This window comes from Aquarana catesbeiana, linkage group LG12 (genome assembly GCF_042186555.1).
Source record: "Aquarana catesbeiana isolate 2022-GZ linkage group LG12, ASM4218655v1, whole genome shotgun sequence".
Lineage (NCBI taxonomy): Eukaryota > Metazoa > Chordata > Amphibia > Anura > Ranidae > Aquarana > Aquarana catesbeiana.
In genome coordinates this window covers 24816699-24837603 of record NC_133335.1, presented here as the reverse complement: position 1 = coordinate 24837603, position 20905 = coordinate 24816699, and the positions used below count along the sequence as shown (strand labels likewise).

The 20905-nt window shown below is 42.8% G+C and overlaps 1 protein-coding gene across 1 annotated transcript in view; it reads right to left on the bottom strand.

Annotated features, from left to right (window-relative positions):
* LOC141114009 (peroxidasin homolog) overlaps positions 1 to 8624 on the bottom strand; it is a 77722-nt gene extending 69098 nt beyond the window's left edge. Inside the window, exon 1 of the mRNA XM_073607430.1 lies at positions 8344 to 8624. Coding sequence (XP_073463531.1) covers positions 8344 to 8582 — 239 coding nt within the window. The 5' untranslated portion in view covers positions 8583 to 8624. The remainder of the gene's footprint in view (positions 1 to 8343) is intronic.
* Positions 8625 to 20905: the final 12281 nt, after the last annotated feature.

The following is a 20905-nucleotide window of genomic DNA, read 5'->3' as shown; positions in this document are numbered from 1 at the left end:
GACGTTGTTATGATCACATAGGAGTTGGGACATGTGTGGTCAGCTAGTTGAAGGGGCAGTAACTGCCCGATCTCAATGGGTCACCCAGTGCCAACTCCCAGCTCCAGAGTCTTCTCCACACACAGTAGACACCAACTGTCAACTTTCATAAATGATAATAATGGAAAGTAGAAGATTCTATTATATCCATTAACACAGCAGTGACCGGTCCTCTTTACAGCATCTCCAGCCAGCTCGAAGTGATTACACATGTCACTTTGTCAGCGGCGTTTACGCAAATCGCAGTGGCTCCATCCCAGGAAGGCATTCAGATGACGACAGGCGAACTTGTCGCTGCCTTACATCATGCATTCCTGAACATGTCTGGCCCGCGGACAAAAAGCGCTGCGCTCCAGTCTCCAGTCCGTCTGCTTGTAATCATCGTACAGAGCGCGGAACCCGCCGGGAATTCTCAGAGAGACTCTCATGTTTATGGAGCTGGAGAGCTGAGACGCTACGCAGGTGCTGAACTTATGAATGCCGCGGTCTTGCTGTGTACACCATTACTCCACATTACAACTCCAACTAGATCAAACATAATGTTTGTAGAGGGAACTCCCACCATGTTCAACATTAACCTCTGGGGGCAATGAAAGGGTATAATATATATATATATATATATATATATATATATATATATATATATATATATATAAAACTTTTTTTTTTTAAATGTTGGATGGAGTAGGGAGGGATTGGAACCCCCTGCTGTGTCCCCGCTGGAGATTTATAACTTTATATGTCAGTGCCCAAGGCTGATCATTCGCAGGTAATCGCTCAATGAGTGATTACATGCGAGTGGCCATAATTAGCTGTGGGGGGCTGTCAGCCTCCCATTGCTGCAGCTAATCACCGGGGGGAACCCCTGCTGGGTCTCCCGCATGTAATCACTAACGGTCTCATTCGCAACTGTGAATGGGGCCCTAAAGCCCCTTTCACACGGGCTTTCAGATCAGGTCGGCCTGTTCGTTTTTCAGGTGGACCTGATTGCACATTCCATTCACTCCTATGGAGCGGTGACTTCCTCTGCTATCCGATCCGTGAAATCCAGACGGATGGTGACCCTATTTTACATCCGTCTGGAGGATCGGATCGGAATGAAAAAGGACAGGCGGTCCATTTTAATCCGATCTCCTCATAGAGGAGAGCAGGACTCCGACAGGTCTCAGCACAGGGGGCGGAAGACGGACCTGTCATATGCCTGCTCAGCGGTCATCAACGGACCGATTCCCCCGCTGAGCAAAGCGGAGTCCGTACACGGACAGGCCCGCGTGAAAAGGGCCTAAAGCAGTAAAGTATGTTCACTTTCAAAGTAAAATTTTCACATTATTTACAGTCATTTCCTTAAAGTGTTTGTAAACCCTTTTTGTTGACTTTTACCTATAGGTAAGCCTAGAATAAAGCTTACTGATAGGTAGTGGAAATATCTCCTAAACGTGCGCCGATGATGTAATTGGCACATGTGATGTGAAGAAACGGACCTCCGTGCCATTTCTTCCCCCAGCGTGTGCCGTGACTGATGGCTCCCGCGTGCATGGCCAGTCACAGAGCCAGGGTCCGTGGCCCTGGAAGGAAGAGAGGCAAAGATGGACGCAGCCTGCACAGGAGACAGCGCGGGCTTCGTTTGCAGGTAAGTGTCGTAAGTGCGAGGCATACTAGCCCATTATGCTTTTCATTTGCAGGCCTTGCGGGGAGCAAAAGAGGAATTAAAACCCATCAGGGGTTTACTTCCTCTTTAAGCCCTGGTTCACACCAATGCGGCTTTGAAATTGCACTACTTCAGCGTGATCTTAAAGCCACAGATCAGTTGCAATTTGCACCTCTGATTTCATTGCGGCTGAGTTCATGGAACAGGAGTCTACGCAAGTCGCAGCGAAGTTCCTAAAAAGTAGTGCAGGAACGTTTTTCAAAGTTTGCTGCAACGTAAGTTGCAACGATTTGAACGGTTCCATTGCGGGAAATGGTGGGAACAAAAGCTAAGGACTGATTCACACCTATGCAGGCTGCAGTTTGCATATTACAGGTGCATTTTGAGTTCTTCAATACACGTTTTTGATCCATTGAAGTCTATGGAACCAAAAACCAGAAAAAAGTCCCTGGCCCTTTCCGTAAGATGCACAGATGTGAACATGACCCCATAGGAAACCATGTTAAATGGACTGTAGTGCGTTTCTGCAAAACTGAAAACGCACTAAAAAAAATGCATAGGTGTGACCCAGGTCTAAATGAGGAAATAAAAAAGGTTACAATTTTGCAAAGAATACCCAATTACATAACAAGGAAAATAAAAACAGGATTTTTGCTTGCACACAAATTATGCCGCGTACACACGATCGGAAATTCCATCAGAAAAATCTTGGATGGTTTTTCCGACGTAATTCCGCTCAAGCTTGCCTTGCATACACACGGTCACACAAAAGTTCTGTTAACTTTCGACCGTCAAGAACGCGGTGACGTACAACACTACGACGTGCCGAGAAAATGAAGTTCAATGCTTCCGAGCATGCGTCAAATTGTTTCCGAGCATGCGTGATATTTTTGCACGTCCGAATTTCATACAGACGATTGCATTTTCGGATAGGAACTTTTTCTGACCGAAAAATAGAGAACCTGCTCTCAATCTTTTGCTGGCTGGAATTCCGCCAGATGGAGCATACACACGGTTGCATTTTCCGACCAAAAGCTCTCATCGGAGTTTTGCTGGCGGCATTTCCGATCGTGTGTACGGGGCATTGGGTGATTGAAGCCAGCACAGCATCACCTCATTCACTAAGCTAGGGGAATTTTGCTCATTGCAAAGTCCATTTATACCCAGGTTATTAAGTCCTGATTCACACCTATGGAATTTTAAGTGCTTTTTTGCAGATTTGCACTACAGAGTTCAATGGACTGTAGTGCAAATCTGCAAAAAGCACTATAATTGCCCTGGTGTAAACCAGGCCTAAAACAACGCGGAGGTGCGCTGGTGTCAATCATCCAATCATGTGCAAGTAATTTCTTTTTTTTCAGTTATTATTTATTTTTTTGTTTATTTTTAACATCTAAATGAATGTATGACTGTCATGTTGATCCCCTCGCTTGCACCCAGTGATGAGGAACCCCCTGCACTGCATCCTGTTCTGGGTCATTGGTTCAGAAAGCACTGAATCCATGGGGTCACATGTGGAAGAATTTAACAAATTACGGGCCTGTGTAGCCACACCTCCCCCCCCCCCCCCCCCCCCCCACCAAAACACAAAAAAACAATAAAATAAATAGCATGGAACAAAAACTGATAGAATTGTAGCTTACAGGTCCTTCGATGTGGTGGCTGCATTTGTTTTCTTCACACTTTTTGCCCCCCCTTTGTTTTGACTGGGAGATCCTGCCTTCAACACATTTCCTGTCCTAGGGTGACAACTGTACTAGGCAGCGCTGTCACCAGTGGCGGCCCGTCCATACGCCGCCCCCCCATCCATGTGTCCGGCCCCTAAGCTACATACAAGGCACCAGACGCATGGATTTCAATGGGGGTTTCTTTTTTTTTTTTTTTTTTTCCGAAAGCACATGATTAGAGCCGGAGGATCTAATAGGCTTCAAAAAGGGTGGGCACTGCACCCTGAGCCCACCCAATTGTGTGACAATTGTGGAGCAGAATCAGGAAGACAATAGCGAATATTCGCTATTGTCTTCCTGATTCTGCTCCCGGCCAATCAGGAAGCTGAGATCCGATTGTCCGAGAAGAGAAGCGACCGATCGCCAAGGAGGAAGCCGCCGCCGGAGGAGAGAGATCGTTGTTCCTGATCACTAACAGCTGAGCTCTCTCTCTTCCCCTGTCAGAACGGGGATCCGCTTTGTTTACTCAGGTAGATCCCCGTTCTGCCACTGTGAGGAGCGATTGCGGGTTGCCGGTGGACATCGCACCCACTGGGCACGTGCATTGGCTGCAGCGCCATGCCGCGCGCGCGCCACCTGTATCTATTACACGAAACAACATACAGGTACATCGTTTAGTGCAATAGAGCCACCCTGCCACAGTATATATGTGATGGGCGGTCTGTAAGTGGTTAACCACTTACAGACCGCCGCACGCCGATATACGTCCTAAGTTTGAAGAGGAATATCATTGTTATGGCAGCAGCTAGCTGCCATAACCTCAGTATCCTCCTCTTCAGCGGACGGTCCTCTTTCCGATAAAAGTGGTCTCTGCGGCAGTTTCACCACGAGATCACTCCCTCACGCTCCGGTACCCTCCGCCGCTTACCGAAGCCGTTGGCAGCAGCAGAGGAGATCGGATCTTCTCCCTTGCTGGGTATGGAGACAAGTGAGGGGAAGATGGTCCCCACCCGTCTCCATAACAATGCAGGGCGGAAGAGGCGTCAAAACGTCACTTCCGCCCACAGCTCTTAAAAAGGGCCATTTTTTTCTTTTGTATTTTTTTTAAATGACTTTTTTTTTTTTATTGCATTTTAGTGTAAATATGAGATCTGAGGTCTTTTTGACCCCCAAGATCTCATATTTAAGAGGTCCTGTCATGCTTTTTTTCTATTACAAGGGATGTTTACATTCCTTCTAATAGGAATAAAAGTGACACATTTTTTTTTTTAAAGAACAGTGTAAAAATAAAAAATAAAAGGTAAAATAAATAAGAAGAAATTTTCTTTTTTAAACGCGCCCCGTCCCGACGAGCTCGTGTGCAGAAGTGAACGCATACGTGAGTAGCGCTCGCATATGAAAACGGTGTTCAAACCCCACATGTGAGGTATCGCTGCGATCGGTAGAGCGAGAGCAATAATTCTAGACCTCCTCTGTAACTCAAAACATGCAACCTGTAGAATGTTTTAAACGTCGCCTATGGAGATTTTTAAGGGTAAAAGTTTGTCGCCATTCTACGAGCGGGCGCAATTTTGATGCGTGACATGTTGGGTATCAATTTACTCGGCGTAACATTATCTTTCACAATATAAAAAAAAAATTGGGCTAACTTTACTGCTGTCTTATTTTTTAATTCAAAAAGGTGTATTGTTTCAAAAAAAAAAGTGCGCTTGTAAGACCTCTGCGCAAATACTGTGTGACAGAAAGTATTGTAACGACTGCCATTTTATTCTCTAGGGTGTTAGAAAAAAAATGTATAATGTTTGGGGGTTCTAAGTAATTTTCTAGCAAAAAAGAAATGTTTTTAACTTTTAAAATCTCAAAAAGAGGCTCGGTGCTTAAGTGGTTAAAAAGTCGAATACAATAAATTTATATATAAATATATATATATAAAATTTTAAAAACTGTCCATCCAAGTGCATCCTGAATTATCGGTTTCGGTCTAGAATCTTCACCACTACTTTCCTGCAGCCACAGGTTGCAGGAAAGAAATTTGCGAGATCCCCCCCCCCCCCCCCCAAATCAACACAGTGTTGACAGAGGAATCCCCTCCATGGAGCTATTGTATCCTCCCAGAAGGGGGCGGGGAGAAGACAGTGAATATCACTAGTGGCTATAACAGCCTCTAGTGATAATCATATGTGAAATCTGACAGGCTGGTTGTACCCAAGTTGATCGATCAATCAACTTGGGTACATTCAGCCTGCCCATACATGGTTTGAATCTTGGCTGGTTCCTGCTGAACGGGCGAAGATTTGAACCGTGTATGGCCGGCCTAAGACAAGAAATGTGCTAGGACTACATAACACATCCCTCTCTTCTCCATAGCAGGAGGGAGTTGTGTTGTTGTCCACAGAGATAGCCGGGAATAATCCTAACTGATAAGACAGGAAATGATCAGATCACAGGTTTTCTGGCTGCACAGTTATTTTTTTGCAGGTATCAAACAGATAATAAAACACTTCCTATTGTATATTTAACAGAACAAAAAGGAGCAAATAAAAGAAGTTGATTGTTGCAGCTCTGAATTGTAGATATGTGCAATTCGTTTAGTTAAAGTGGGGTTCCACCCAAAAAACAAAAATACCTGGAAAAATTCTAAAAAAAACCCCAAAAAAACATTTGGATATTTTTTTTTTTTCACTTACCTCTAAATGCCTGTTGCTAGGTGGTCCCTCGTAGTCTGCCTGTTCCTTTGCCTGGGCTGGTGACATCACTTCCCCCCAGGCACAGGAAGGGCTCCGCTCTGCTCCCTCCCTCCTGTCAATCATCTGGGACCCAATACAGGTCCCAGGTGATTGAGCGGCCAATCACGGCGCGCGGCGCCGCTCGCGCATGCGCAGTGGGTGCCAGGCTGTGAAGCCACAGCCCAGCGCCCACAGTTGAAATGCCGGCGCCGACGAGCGGAGGGGGGGGGGGGAACGAGCGGGGCTTCGATCCCCCGCATCGCTGGACCCAGGGACAGGTAAGTGTCCAATTAAAAGTCAGCAGCTGCAGTATTTTAATTTTTTTTTTTTTTTTTGACGGCCACCCTGGGTGGAACTACTCTTTAAGAATTCGTTTAACGAATTTTGACAAATTGGTTAATTTCCGAAATTTAGAATTTTGGAAATTTCGGAATTTCGGAAAGTCATAAATTCAAAATTTCAGAAAATTCGAAATTTCAGAAATTCGGAGATTCGAAACTTCAGAAATTCTGAAATTTAAAAATTTGGAAATTCAAACTTGGGAAATTTGAAATTTTCGGAGATTGGAAAGTTAGAAATTTCAGAAATTCGAAATTTTAGAAATTCTGACATTTGAAAATTTGGAAATTCGGAATTCGAAAATTCAAACTTTGAATTCGAATTTTCGGATTCACGGATTTCCAAATTCCGAATTTTCAGAATTTTCAGAATTTCCAAAAAAAGCAAAGAAACGAACGAAATGAAAATGAACAAATTTTTTGTCAGTGCACAAGTCTACTGAATTGTAACAAATCAGCTTCTAACTTCAGCTTGTCCAATTAAGTTTTGACAATAAAACCTGGAAGCCGATTGGTTTCTTTGTAGAGCTGCACCAGATTTTGTAAATCTCCCTCAATGTATACCAGGGTGACAACACTGAGGATCATTCACTATACTGTATCTATAGAGGGCGCAGCATTATCAACCTAGGACAGGAAGTGTGCTAGGACTACAGAACACCTCCCTTTTAGCCATGACATGGGAGGAGTTCTGTAGTCCTAATACTGCTTGAGACAAGATTGCAAAGTGTTAAGAACAGCAATCAAGACTCTTCCCTAAATGTTCCATACATCAGTCAAGTTATCTTCAACACTGTATGTAGAGGTTATAATACATGTTTTTATCGATGTACTACTTGTAGATGTTCTTAAAGACATTGGCTTCTTTTATTCTCAATAAAAATCTTCATGGAAAAAAAACAAAAAACAAAAAAAGAACAGCAATGGATTTTTGGCAGGATCAATGGGTATTTTTTTTTTTTTTTTCACTTATCGAACAGATATAACAAAACATTTTCAACTGTATATTTAACAGACCTAAAAAACGCAAAATAAGAGAAGCACATTTTTTAGGTTTACCTACATTTTAAGAACAGAAAAAAACACTACTAATCTGACTGTTATTAAAAATCAGATATAACATATTTGGCAAAAACAAAAGAAAAATTATATATTTTTATTATATATTATATATACATGTTGCAGTTCTAATAACTGCAACATGTTAGTTTAACCGACAATTGTGCGGACGTGTGACCCCTGTACCCAAATAAAATTGACGTCCTTTTTTCCCCACAAATAGAGCTTTCTTTTGGTGGTATTTGATCACCTCTGCATTTTTTATTTTTTACGCTATAAACAAGAAAAGAGCAACAATTTTGAAAAAAAAATTATAAATTTTTTTTTTTACTTTTTTGCTATAATACATATCCAATACAAAAAATGTAAAAAAAACCTAATTTTTTTCATCAATTTAGGCCAATATGTATTCTTCTACATATTTTTGGTAAAAAAAAAATCCCAATAAGCGTATATTGATTGGTTTGCGCAAAAGTTATTGCGTTTAAAAAAATTGGGGAAAGATTTAGGAACTTTTTTTTATTGTTTTTACTAGTAATGGTGGAGATCATCGATTTTTAGCGGGATTTACATACACTTTAATAACAGAAAAAATCACTACTAATCTGACTGTTATTAAAAATCAGATATAACATTTTTGGCAAAAACAGAAGAAAAATTTATATATCTTTACTATATATTTAATATACATGTTGCAGTTCTAATAACTGCAATACGCCACTTTAACCAACAATTGCGCGGACGTGCGGCGCTGTAATAAAAATTGTGCGCCAACCGGATTGCACAGATCTGGTTTGGCGCTGGGTCGTTACACATGTTCTCGTAAAGTCGTACAATTATACAATAAATATGAGAGTGGGACTTACAGGATGCTGGTGTGGACGGGCACCTCCGGGATGGCGTCGAGCATCAGATGCATGCACCTGACGGTGGAGCGGAAGCACAGGCATCGGCTGGGGCAGGACAGGACCTGCTGGGGGGTGAGAAGAAGGAAGAGCAGGCAATAGAACGGCCAAGGCATGGTGACAAGTGTGTGCTGTGCAGCTCTGCCGAGCCAGACACCCTCCCCGACTCCCAGCCTGTGTAGGAGGGAGCTGCTGGACATGTGGTTCTCATTATTGTCACTCACACCCCTCTGCCGGGACGCAGCCTTCCTCCTAATGTGTCCCACCGAGCGCCTAATATCCTAATCTGCTCTTGGATGGGAGTCAAGTTTTTGATGAGAAAAGCCCCCCCCCCCACTACACAACTCACTGAGAGGGCTTAAAAAAATAAAAAAAAAACTGGGACTTAAATATTCAGTATCTCACAAAAGTGAGTACACCCCTCACATTTTTGTAAATATTTTCTTCTATCTTTTCATGCGACAACACTGAAGAAATGACACTTTGCTACAATGTAAAGTAGTGAGTGTACAGCTTGTATAACAGTGTAAATTTGCTGTCCCCTCAAAATAACTCAACACACAGCCATTAATGTCTAAACCGCTGGCAACAAAAGTGAGTACACCCCTAAGTGAAAATGTCCAAATTGGGCCCAATTAGCCATTTCCCTCCCCGGTGTCATGTGACTCGTTAGTGTTACAAGGTCTCAGGTGTGAATGGGGAGCAGGTGTGGTAAATTTGGTGTTATCACTCTCACTCTCTCATACTGGTCACTGGAAGTTCAACATGACATCTCATGCCAAAGAACTCTCTGAGGATCTGAAAAAAAGAATTGTTGCTCTACATAAAGATGGCCTAGGCTATAAGAAGATTGCCCTGAAACTGAGCTGCAGCATAGTGGCCAAGACCATACAGCGGTATAACAGGACAGGTTCCACTCAGAACAGGCCTCGGCATGGTCGGCCAAAGAAGATGAGTGCACGTGCTCAGCGTCATATCCAGAGGTTGTCTTTGGGAAATAGACATATGAGTGCTGCCAGCATTGCTGCAGAGGTTGAAGGGGTGGGGGTCAGCCTGTCAGTGCTTAGACCATACACCGCACACTGCATCAAATTGGTCTGCATGGCTGTCGTCCCAGAAGGAAGCCTCTTCTAAAGATGATGCACAAAAAAGCCTGCAAACAGTTTGCTGAAGACAGCAGACTAAGGACATGTATTACTGGAACCATGTCCTGTGGTCTGATGAGACCAACATAAACGTATTTGGTTCAGATGGTGTCAAGCGTGTGTGGCGGCAACCAGGTGAGGAGTACAAAGACAAGTGTGTCTTGCCTACAGTCAAGCATGGTGGTGGGAGTGTCATGGTCTGGGGCTGCATGAGTGCTGCCAGCACTGGGGAGCTACAGTTCATTGAGGGAACCATGAATGCCAACATGTACTGTGACATACTGAAGCAGAGAAGGGTAGTATTCCAACATGATAACGACCCCAAACACACCTCCAAGACAACCACTGCCTTGCTAAAGAAGCTGAGGGTAAAGGTGATGGACTGGCCAAGCATGTCTCCAGACCTAAACCCTATTGAGCATCTGTGGGACATCCTCAAATGGAAGGTGGAGGAGCACAAGGTCTCTAACATCCACCAGCTCTGTGATGTCGTCATGGAGGAGTAGAAGAGGACTCCAGTGACAGCCTGTGAAGCTCTGGTGAACTCCATGCCCAAGAGGGTTAAGGCAGTGCTGGAAAATAATGGTGGCCACACAAAATATTGACACTTTGGGCCCACATTGGACATTTGCATTTAGGGGTGTACTCACTTTTGTTACCAGTGGTTTAGACATTAATGGCTGTGTGTTGCGTTATTTTGAGGGGACAGCAAATTTACACTGTTATACAAGCTGTACACTCACTACTTTACATTGTAGCAAAGTGTCATTTCTTCAGTGTTGTCACATGAAAAAATATAATAAAATATTTTAAAAACTTTTGTGAGATACTGTATATGGGGAAATGTCACACCTAAATGTATACAGGACAAAGGGGTCCTATATGCATACGGGACTCTGCCAGAAAAAAAAGGGGGGCCTAAACGTATACAAGACATCGTAACAAAGGTCCTACATGGATATAGAACACTGGCGTAAAAAAAAAAAAAAAGGAAACCTAAATGTAAATGGGACACTCTAAAAAGGGAGTCTACATGCACAGTGGGGGAAAAAATTATTTGATCCCCTGCAGATTTTGTAAGTTTGCCCACTTACAAAGAAATGAAGGGTCTATAATTTTTATCATAGGTTTTTAGATGATAGAAACAGAATATCAACCAAAATCCAAAAAAAACAAAAAAAACCACGATACTAATGTTATAAATTGAGTTGCAGTTCAGTGAGTAAAATAAGTGATCCCCAAACAAAACATGACTTAGTACTTGGTGGAGAAACCCTTGTTGGCAAGCACAGAGGTCAGATGTTCTTGTAGTTGGTGACCAGGTTTGCTCACATCCCAGGAGGGATTTTGGTTCACTCTTCGTTACAGATCTTCTCTAAATCCTTAAGGTTTTTTGGCTATCTCTTGGGAACTCGAAGTTTCAGCTCCCTCCATAAACTTTCTGCAGTGTTGTGGCTGAGGGAAGAAGGTTCTCATCCAAGATTTTACAATACATGCCCCCGTCCATTGGCTCCTCAATGCAGCAAAGTCAGCCTGTACCTTTAGCAGAGAAACAGCCCCAAAGCATAATGTTTCCACCTCTGTGCTTGACTGTAGGGATGGTGTTCTTAGGGTCAGTCAGCATTTTTCTTCATCCAAACACGGCGAGTCCCCCTCCTCAAGCAGGCACATGTACAGTCATGCCAATGAACATCTAAATGATTCAGAGCAGGATTGGGAGAAAGTGCTGTTGCCGGATAAGTCCAAAATTGAACTCTTTGGCATTAACTCGACTCGCCGCGTTTGAAGGAAGACGAAAAGCCGACTATGTCCCTAAGAACACCATCCCTACAGTCAAGCATGGAGGTGGAAACATGATGCTGCAGGGCTGTTTCTCTGCTAAAGGTACAGCCCAACTTTGCCGCATCGAGGGGCCAATGGATGGGGCCATGTATTGTACAATCTTGGATTAGAACCTTCTCCCCTCAGCCAGAACACTGAAGATGGGTCATGGATGGGTCTTCCAGCATGACAATGACCCAAAACATACCGCCAAGGCAACAAAGGAGTGGCCCAAGAAGAAGCACATTAAGGTCATTGAGTGCCCTAGCCAGTCTCCAGACCTTAATCCTATAGATAATAGGGAACTGAAACTTCAAGTTGCCAAGAGACAGCCAAGAAACCTTAAGGATTTAGAGATCTGTAAAGAAGAGTGGACCAAAATCCCTCCTGAGATGTGTGCAAACCTGATCACCAACTACAAGAAACGTCTGACCTCTGTGCTTGCCAACAAGGGTTTCTCCACCAAGTACTAAGTCATGTTTTGCTTGGGGATCGAATACTTATTTTATTCACTGAACTGCAACCTAATTTGGACCGCTTTCACACTGCAGCGCCGCTAAAACAGCGCTAAAGTGTTGATAATTTTTGCAGTGCTTTAGTGTCGCTTTTTGGGTGCTAGTGGGCCAGCTTATTTAGGTATGGTGACAACGGGATCTTAAAAAAAAACTAAAAAAAAAGAGCAGTTTTCCAGCGCTTTCAAAGCGCTTTGGAAGTGCTGCCCATTTCAATGGGCGGGGCATTTTGGGAGCGCTAGTTATAGCTTTTGCTAAGCCGCCGCAAGTGTGAAAGCACCCATTGCACTGAATTGGAAGCGGTTTTCAGGTTCTTTTTAGAGCCTATTTCTAGCGCTAAAACACCTGAAAACTGCCTCAGTGTGAAAGTAGCCTTATAGCATTTGTATCATGTGTTTTTTCTGCATTTTTGGTTGATATTCAGTTTCTATCATTTAAAATACACCTATGATAAAAATGATAGACCCTTCATTTCTTTGCAAGTGGGCAAACTTACAAAATCTTCAGGGAATCAAATAATTATTTTCCCCACTGTATAATAGTATCCTCGCAAAAAAAAAAAAAAAAAAACACAGAGGGACCTAAATGTATACAGGACAATCTAGAAAGGGATCCACGTGTTTAAGGAACGTGAACAAAAAAGAAAAAAAAAAAAAAAAAGGTGTATCAATCACCTCCATGGCCACAGGTGTAATAAATCAAGCACCTAGGCATGCAGACTGCTTCTACAAACATTTGTGAAAGAATGGGTCGCTCTCAGGAGATCAGTGAATTCAAGTGTGCTTCTGTGATTGGTTGCCACCTGTACAATAAGTCCATCCATGACATTTCCTTGCTGCCAAATATTACACTGTCAGCCGTTAGTGGTATTATAACAAAGTGGAAGCAACTGGGAACAACAGCAACTCAGCCATGAAGTGATAGGCCACATAAAATGATGGAGCGGGGTTAGTGTATGCTGAAGCGCACAGTGCACAGAAGGCGCTAACTGTCTGCAGTTTCAATAGCTATAGACCTCCAAACTTTGTGTGGCCTTCAGATTAGCACAACAGTGCAGAGTGCTTCATGGCCGAGCAGCTGCATCCAAGCCTTACATCACAAAGTGCAATGCAAATCTTCTGTTACACAACCTTTAGAGGCAATCACATCAAACAAGAGTTTTCTGTATCTCTTAAAGAGACTTCTGCTACTGCCAACACGTAGTTTGGGCCACTCTTCTTGAGTAAACGTCTCCAGGCTTGAAGGGTGAATTCTCCGGATGGCACGTTTTTGCTCCTTTCATAGAACTTCGATAGGATCAGGGCCCATAGAAGGCCACTTTAGAATAGTCCAATGCTCTGTGCTTAGACATTCTTGGGTGCATATAGATGGTGCTTTGGGTCATTAGCCTGTTGGAGGACCCCTGACCTGTACCTAAGACAAATCTTTCTGACACTGTACAGTACCTTTCATTTAAGAATTCCTTAGTAGTCTTGGGATTATATTGAGTTCTACACAGAGTCAAGGTACCCGATGGCAGACTGATCTAAATCAGTCCTAAAAACATAAAATGAGCCTCCACCATGCTTCACAGTAGGTCCATTGTTCTTTTCTTAAAAAGCTTTACTTGTTCAGTCGTAAACCTAGAGCTGATGTGGCATTCGGAAAAGCTCCAGCTTTAGCTCATCTGTCCAAAGACATTCACTCAAGAGCATTGTGGTTTGTCAATATGCTTTTTTACAAATATTGTTTTTCCTTCAATAGTGGAGTCCTACCTCTGAGTACACGGTCACTCACAAAGTGATGCATGGTGCCACCCAACCCTGATAATGTTTATTGAACTCAAAAGGTCAGCTTTTATCTCTTTGTCTACCATTTGTACTATCCTTCGGTTTAATCTGGGGTTGTATTTCCTTTTGTCCATGGCTAGGGAGGTTGGCTACTTGCCCATGGACCTTAAACTTCTCAATATTTGCAACTGTAGTCACAGGAACATCAACCTGCTCGGAGAAGGTTTTCAAGCCTTTACCTTTGACCTGCTGATCTAAAATTTTCTCTTATATACTCTCCTTTGCTTTCTCTGGTTCATGGTCAATGGGATTGACATAATGATACCAAACAGCAGAGTGAATGCTTTTCTCCATTGAAGTCCTCACACACATTGGTCGTTTAGCCCCCTGTCCATCAGATCCTGGAGTTTTGGTGCAGGTGGAATGCACAAGTTAACCAACCAGCCTCGCCGCCGGTAGCCTGTAAAAGTCTATGAGAGCCTGAAAGCTGCTACGGCTAACATTTAGGGCAGGGACGAATGCCCGGAACACAGACTGTTTGCATTCTGGGCATTCTTCCCTGGGCACATACTGCCCGAAACATTAGTACCACTCGGTGCCCCGTTCCACCACAACAGTTTACAGCCACTCACAGACACTTACCAGCTGGATGGTGGACCTACACCTTCCATCCGCACAAAAACTCTGGGATCTCATGCATCGTCTTGAGGCCGAGGTAGGCTGATTGACTGATTACAAGATTGAGGTTATTTGTGACATGGATTATAAAAAAAAAAAAACATTTAAAATAATATAAGGATTTAACTATAAACTTTTCCTTGGGGTACCAAGAAATCTGTCTGTGGCCATTCTGGAATAGCTTTGTAGAATAAGCAATCAGTTATCTATTTTCACACTTTTTTGCTTTACCCAAAAGGCATGTGGATATATGAGACAATTGATTTTAATTTTATCACTTCTAAAGGAGGAATGAAGCATTCAAGGAGCTGTAGGGTTACCACCAAATTTGTCCACGGTTGTAAATTGATACGGGATAATTCACATTTAAAAAAAAAAACAAAAAAAACCCTACTGGGTGCATATATATATATAAAAAATTAATAAGCACCCAGCTGTTATGAAGTATCCCCATAGTGTCTAATATGTATTTCCTATTATCTTCTGCTCCATCTAGTGGCCATAATGCACTATTTTCCTGATTGTGTAGGATAATGCTGCATTATGGACACCAGATGGAGCTGACAATCATATAAAATACGCATATTAGACACTACGGAGATTATTAACAACTGTGTGAATGTTTTTTTTTAAATAGATCCCATAGTGTGTTTTTTTTACAACTATTTGCAACCGCTGTACAAATGCCCAAGTGAATGCAGGACCAAATTTCAAATTTTCACTCATCAGTCCTGAGCGCCCCGCTGCCATTCTTCTGAAGCCCAATTCTTATGTTTTCCTGCATAGTTGAAGCTCTTATGTCGTGTACACACGGTCGGACTTTTCGACAACAAAGGTCTGACGGTCTTTTCGATGGACTTGCCTACACACGATCACACCAAATTCCGACGGATTCGTACGTGATGACGTATGACCGGACTAAAATAAGGAAGTTCATAGCCAGTAGCCAATAGCTGCCGTAGCGTCGGTTTTCGTCCGTCGGACTAGCATACAGACGAGCGGATTTTTCGACCGGACTCGAGTCCGTTGGAAAGATTTGAAGCATGTTCTAAATCTAAGGTCCGTCTGATTTTCGACTGAAAAAGTCCACTGCAGGTCCGATGGAGCCCACACACGGTCGAATTGTCCGCCGGACCAGTCCAGTCGAAAAGTCCGCTCGTGTGTACGCGGCGTTAGCCTTGTTTCCACATCCTTTGCAGAAAAAACATAGGAACTAGGGTGTAGAAAAATGGCAGCGGGTGCTCTAGACTGATTGAGTCACAATGTGAAATATTTGGCTGTAGCAGGAGGCTATTTGTTGGCGAAGGGCTTCAGAGAGCTACAATAATGAGTGTCTGCAGGCAACTGTGAAGCATGGTGGAGGTTCTCTGCAAGCTTAGGGCTTCATTTCTGCAAATGGAGTTGGAGATTTAGTCAGGATCAATGGTGTCCTCAATGCTGAGAAATATCATCATGCCACACCATCGGGGAGGCGTGTCATTGGCCCCAAATTTATTCTGCAGCAGGACAACCACCCCAAACATACAGCCACTGTTAGTAAGACCTATCTTGAGGCTCAGTTCACATATGAGCCACATGTGGCTCTAGTGCTTTCCCATTCACCGTTTCAGGTCCAATTTCAGCCCGAATTTTGGGCTGAATGTGGACCTGAAACGGACCAAAAGACGCACTGGACCCGCTGCAGAAATATGTGAAGCGGCTCCATTGAGAGCCAGCCAAAATCTCCTGCTAATGCAAATTGGATGTGAGGATCCCTCATCTAATTCGCAATGGTGTGAACCCAGCCTCAGTGTGAAGAAGAACAAGGAGTCCTGGAAGTGATGGTTTGGCCCCCACAGAGCCCTGATCTCCTCATCATGGAGTCTGTCTGGAATGATATGAAGAGACACAAGGATTGGAGGCAACCGACATCCACAGAATCTGTGCTTAGTTCTCCAAGATGTTTGGAACAACCTACCTGCCGAGTTCCTTCAAAAAACGTTGTGCAAGTCTACCTAGAAGAACTGATGCCGGTTTGAAGGAAAAGAGTGGTCACCCCAAATATTGATTTGATTTTCTTTTCCATTTTGTTCATTGATAAAAAAAAAATTATTAACACTGCTATTTCTGAAGACGTTCTTCTTTTGCGGTATTTCTTCACACCGCCCTAAAACGTTTGTACAGAGATTCCTCTATCCTCTATCCTCTATCCTCTATCCACAGTGGTGTAGTGGGTAGCACTCTCGCCTAGTAGTAAGAAGGGTCACTGGTTCGAATCCCAACCACAACACTACCTGCCTGGAGTTTGCATGTTCTCCCTGTGTCTGTGTGGGTTTCCTCCGGGTACTCCGGTTTCCTCCCACACTCCAAAGACATGCTGGTAGGTTAATTGGCTTCTGTCTAAATTGTCCCTAGTATGTATGAATGTGAGATGGGGACCTTAGATTGTAAGCTTCTTGAGGGTAGGGACTGATGTGAATGTACAATGTATATGTAAATTGATGGCGCTATATAAGTACCTGAAATAAATAAATTAAAAAAAAAAAAAAAAATTTATATATATATATATATATATATATATATATATACATATATACACACACACACAATGTCTCCGCAAATATGGCTGCCAGCAGAGGATAGACATGTCGGGGGGGCTCTCCATGGTTGAACATTCTTGATTTTGAAGCAGACCCCTCCAATCATCCGAGGAAACCTCTGTCAATGATCGATCCTCCTCAAAACGATTGGCCATGGCGAATCCACAGAAGTCCCCCCTCCTCCTCCTCTGCTCTTCTCTCTGTATACTCCCCAGCTTATGCATTGCAACAAAGTAATCGGTGATGTTTTAAGCTCACCCGTTCCACATACACAACAAAATACTTAAAGATCAACTCTAAACAAGACACAGATATGAGGGATAATGTTTCAAAGAATTGTGTTTTTGTTCATCCGTGTCCTGAGATTTGCACAGCTCTGCCACATAGTACAATCCATTTCGACAAGGAAGGGGGGACCTGTTTTTCTTTTTTTTTTCCTGCGGCAGTTTCACTTTGACTTAAAGGTGTCCCTTCCCTTCTCTGCTTGGTGGCTGGACAATGAAGCAGAGCTCATCTCTCTGCTGTCTCCTCCATTCAGCACACCCCCATCCACTACAGCACAACCTATTGGCTCCTTGTGCTGCTTTCTACCCTTACCAGTCTGAGCTCTGCTGTCATATTCTGGCTTGTATTTAAAAAGCTCAGAAAGAGCTGCATGGACAAGGGGTGGCTTCACAATGTTTTACAGCACAACCTTAATAAAAACGTTTTACTTTTAGACAGAGTAGAGAATCAGGAGGAAACCCTCTTAGGAGGCCAGTTATCCCTGCCTGCCCCTCCTCCATTCACAGAAGCCATACAAGAAGATTCCATGCATGAAACAGGAGCCATGAATGGAGGAGGGAGACCTTTCATCCATCTGCCTGTATTCCATTCACAGAAGCTATAGTACGCCTTCTATGAATGGAGGAGGGGGTGGGAAAGGCGGACATGACACTTGATGAGCGCAGATTACATTTCAGTTCCGGTAACCCTCGCCGCATTGGAAGATTACAATTTGGGGGGCGGTAAAGTGCATAAAGGACACATCAGACCGATTGTAAGTAATGTCCCTTGTGATGACTTTTTGGGGGGGGGGGTGTGTGGTTACTGATCGGGGGGTTTTGATGGTTGGACCTGATGGTGGGGGCTTCTCATAGAAATTGCAAATCCAGAGGACACAGCTATACGTATATTCTTGGTAAATATGTTTAAAAATCCTTATCACGCACTATTGGACCTTCTTGTTACAACTATATGTAACTACATTGTTAGTGTTGTTTCATGTATACAAAATTCTCTTACAGCGCATGCATTTCCTCTGAAGAGGACCCGATGGGGTCGAAACGCGTCAGTACTATCCAAGCGCTTTTGTAATACATCAATTATGTATAGCCTGTTGTACACTTCTGTACCCCTTTTATAGCTCCATGTACACAGTTCATGTTTTTACTCTGATGTGCCACAAAAAAAAAATAAAGCCATTTTTAAACCTACAACATTTATTGTTGTTTGCTGCCGTCAAACCCCCGGTACCTGTTGGGGGTAAATTCTTGTTTTGTGATGACTCACTTCCTGTGAGCCCAGGGCGGCCAGGTGAACACCCACCGGGGAAAAAAAAAAAAAGGGCGAGGACCTAAAGTTCCGAGGTTAGGCTTCAGAGGCCAATTTATCAACGTGGTATTACACCCAAAACCAAAAATGCTATAATTTTACAGCTTACCAATCATTAAATGTAGCAGCTGCATTCGTTTCGTTCTTTTTTTAGGCTTTTTTTTTGCCCCCCCTGTTTTCACCTGGTGATCCGGCCAGACACACACCTCTGCTATTAGTGGGACACAGCTCTGGTGTAAGGAGCACAGGAGGCACAGCGGACAGCATCATTATCAATCTGGGGGGGGGGGGTGTTTGATGCATTAGAAGAAGAGATGCGCTGAAATTTCGGCAGCCAAAACATAAGGACCGAAAATGGCGCATTGTGTAAAAAGGTGGCAATAATGGTGCTAAAAACACGTGCAGTTTTGCCGCAGTTTGAACGTGATTTTTCTGTGCTTTTCATAGGTCATGTGACTCAACCCCCCCCCCATCAAAAAAACGTAACAGGGGTGAGTTATTGATGAGTTTTCAATGTTTTTTTTTTTTTTTTTTTACTGACCAAAAAAAAAATGCAGCAAGCAAGATTTTTAAACACCACAAAAAAGGGACCAGTGTGAAGACGCACAGAATTTAAAGGGATACATTTTTCTTGCGCTAAAAAAAAAAGGTGCTGATATTAAATTGACACTTATTTAAATTCATGATGTTAAATTAATAATGTGAAAATAGTAATTATAGATAGATAGAGCTAGCTCTGACTAAGCGCTCCTTGTAGTGCGAAACGCGTAAGCTTTGTTCCACTTTGCTGTGACCTGTATTTTGCCAATGTTTGTCCTCATTTATTTCTCAATCTAATGCAAGAGACCTAAGCAGAGCTGTAATTGGCTCATTAAAGAGCACAGATGAGGAGCACTTTCAAAAGGGTTGGCTGTAGCGGCCTCCATCCTTTGCTCGTTCTTCTGTCTTCAGTCATTGAACGGAAGCAAGCAAATGGATCAAGAGAGTCACAAGTCCTTATTAGGGCAGCTATATACAGTGGTGAAAATAATTATTTGATCCCCTGCAGATTTTGTAAGTTTGCCCACTTACAAAAAAAAAAAAAAAAAAAAAAAAAAATGAAGGGTCTATAAATTTTTATCATAGGTGTATTTTAAATGTCAGAGACAGAATTAGGGCTGGGGAAAAAAAAAAAACAAAAAAAAAAAAACCGATTTGAATTGAGTTGAGAGGTCAACTCGATTCAAATTTTCAGCAAAATAGTCCCCCCCCCCCCCAAGAAACAAGGGTTTCTCCACCAAGTACTAAGTCATGTTTTGCTTGGGGAATCAAATACTTATGAATTGAGTTGCAGTTCAGTGAGTAAAATATTTGTTTTATGTGTTTCTTTCTGGATTTTTGGTTGATCTTTTGTCTAGAGCTGGGCGATTTTTCTCCCAAAAAAAATAAATCTGTTTTTTTTTTTTTTTAAAAAAAAAAACTTGATTCACGATTCGAATTTTTTTTTTTTTTTTTTTTTATGGACACCGCGCCGGTCCTGAGGAGCTGCGGGCAGGAGTTTTTAGGTGAGGCCGTGGCTTCGGCCTAGTCCGCGAGGCCAGATGCCGCGGACTAGGCCGAAGCCACGGCCTCGTCTAAATACTCCTGCCCGCAGCTCCTCAGAACCGGCACGGTGTCCATAAAAAAAAAAAAAAAAAACAAAACAAAAACAAACAACAACTCGATTCGAATCGTGAATCAAGTTTTTTTTTTGTTTTTTTTGTTTTTTTTAAAAAGGCAGGATTGGAGAAAAAAAAAAAAAAAAAAAAAAAAAAAAAAAAAATCGCCCAGCTCTAGACAGAAGATCAACCAAAAATCCAGAAAGAAACACATAAAACAAATATTTTACTCACTGAACTGCAACTCAATTTATAACTATTTGATCCCCAAGCAAAACATGACTTAGTACTTGGTGGAGAAACCCTTGTTGGGAAGCACAGAGGTCAGACGTTTCTTGTAGTTGGTGACCAGGTTTGCACACATCTCAGGAGGGATTTTGGTCCACTCTTCTTTACAGATCTTCTCTAAATCCTTAAAGTTTCTTGGCAACTCAAAAGGTTTCATCACCCTCCATAAATTTTCTATTAGGATTAAGGTCTGGAGACTGGTTAGGCCACTCCATGACCTTTAATGGGCTTCTTCTTGAGCCACTCCTTTGCTGCCTTGGCAGTATGTTTTGGGTTATTGTCACACTGGAAGACCCATCTTCAGTGTTATTGCCGAGGGAAAAAGGTTCTCATGCAAGATTTTACAATAAATGGCCCTGTCCATTGGTCCCTCAATGCGGCAAAGTCGGCCTGTACCTTTAGCAGAGAAACAGCCCCAAAGCGTAATGTTGCCACCTCTGTGCTTCACTGTAGGGATGGTGTTCTTAGGGTCATAGTCAGCATTTTTCTTCCTTCAAACAC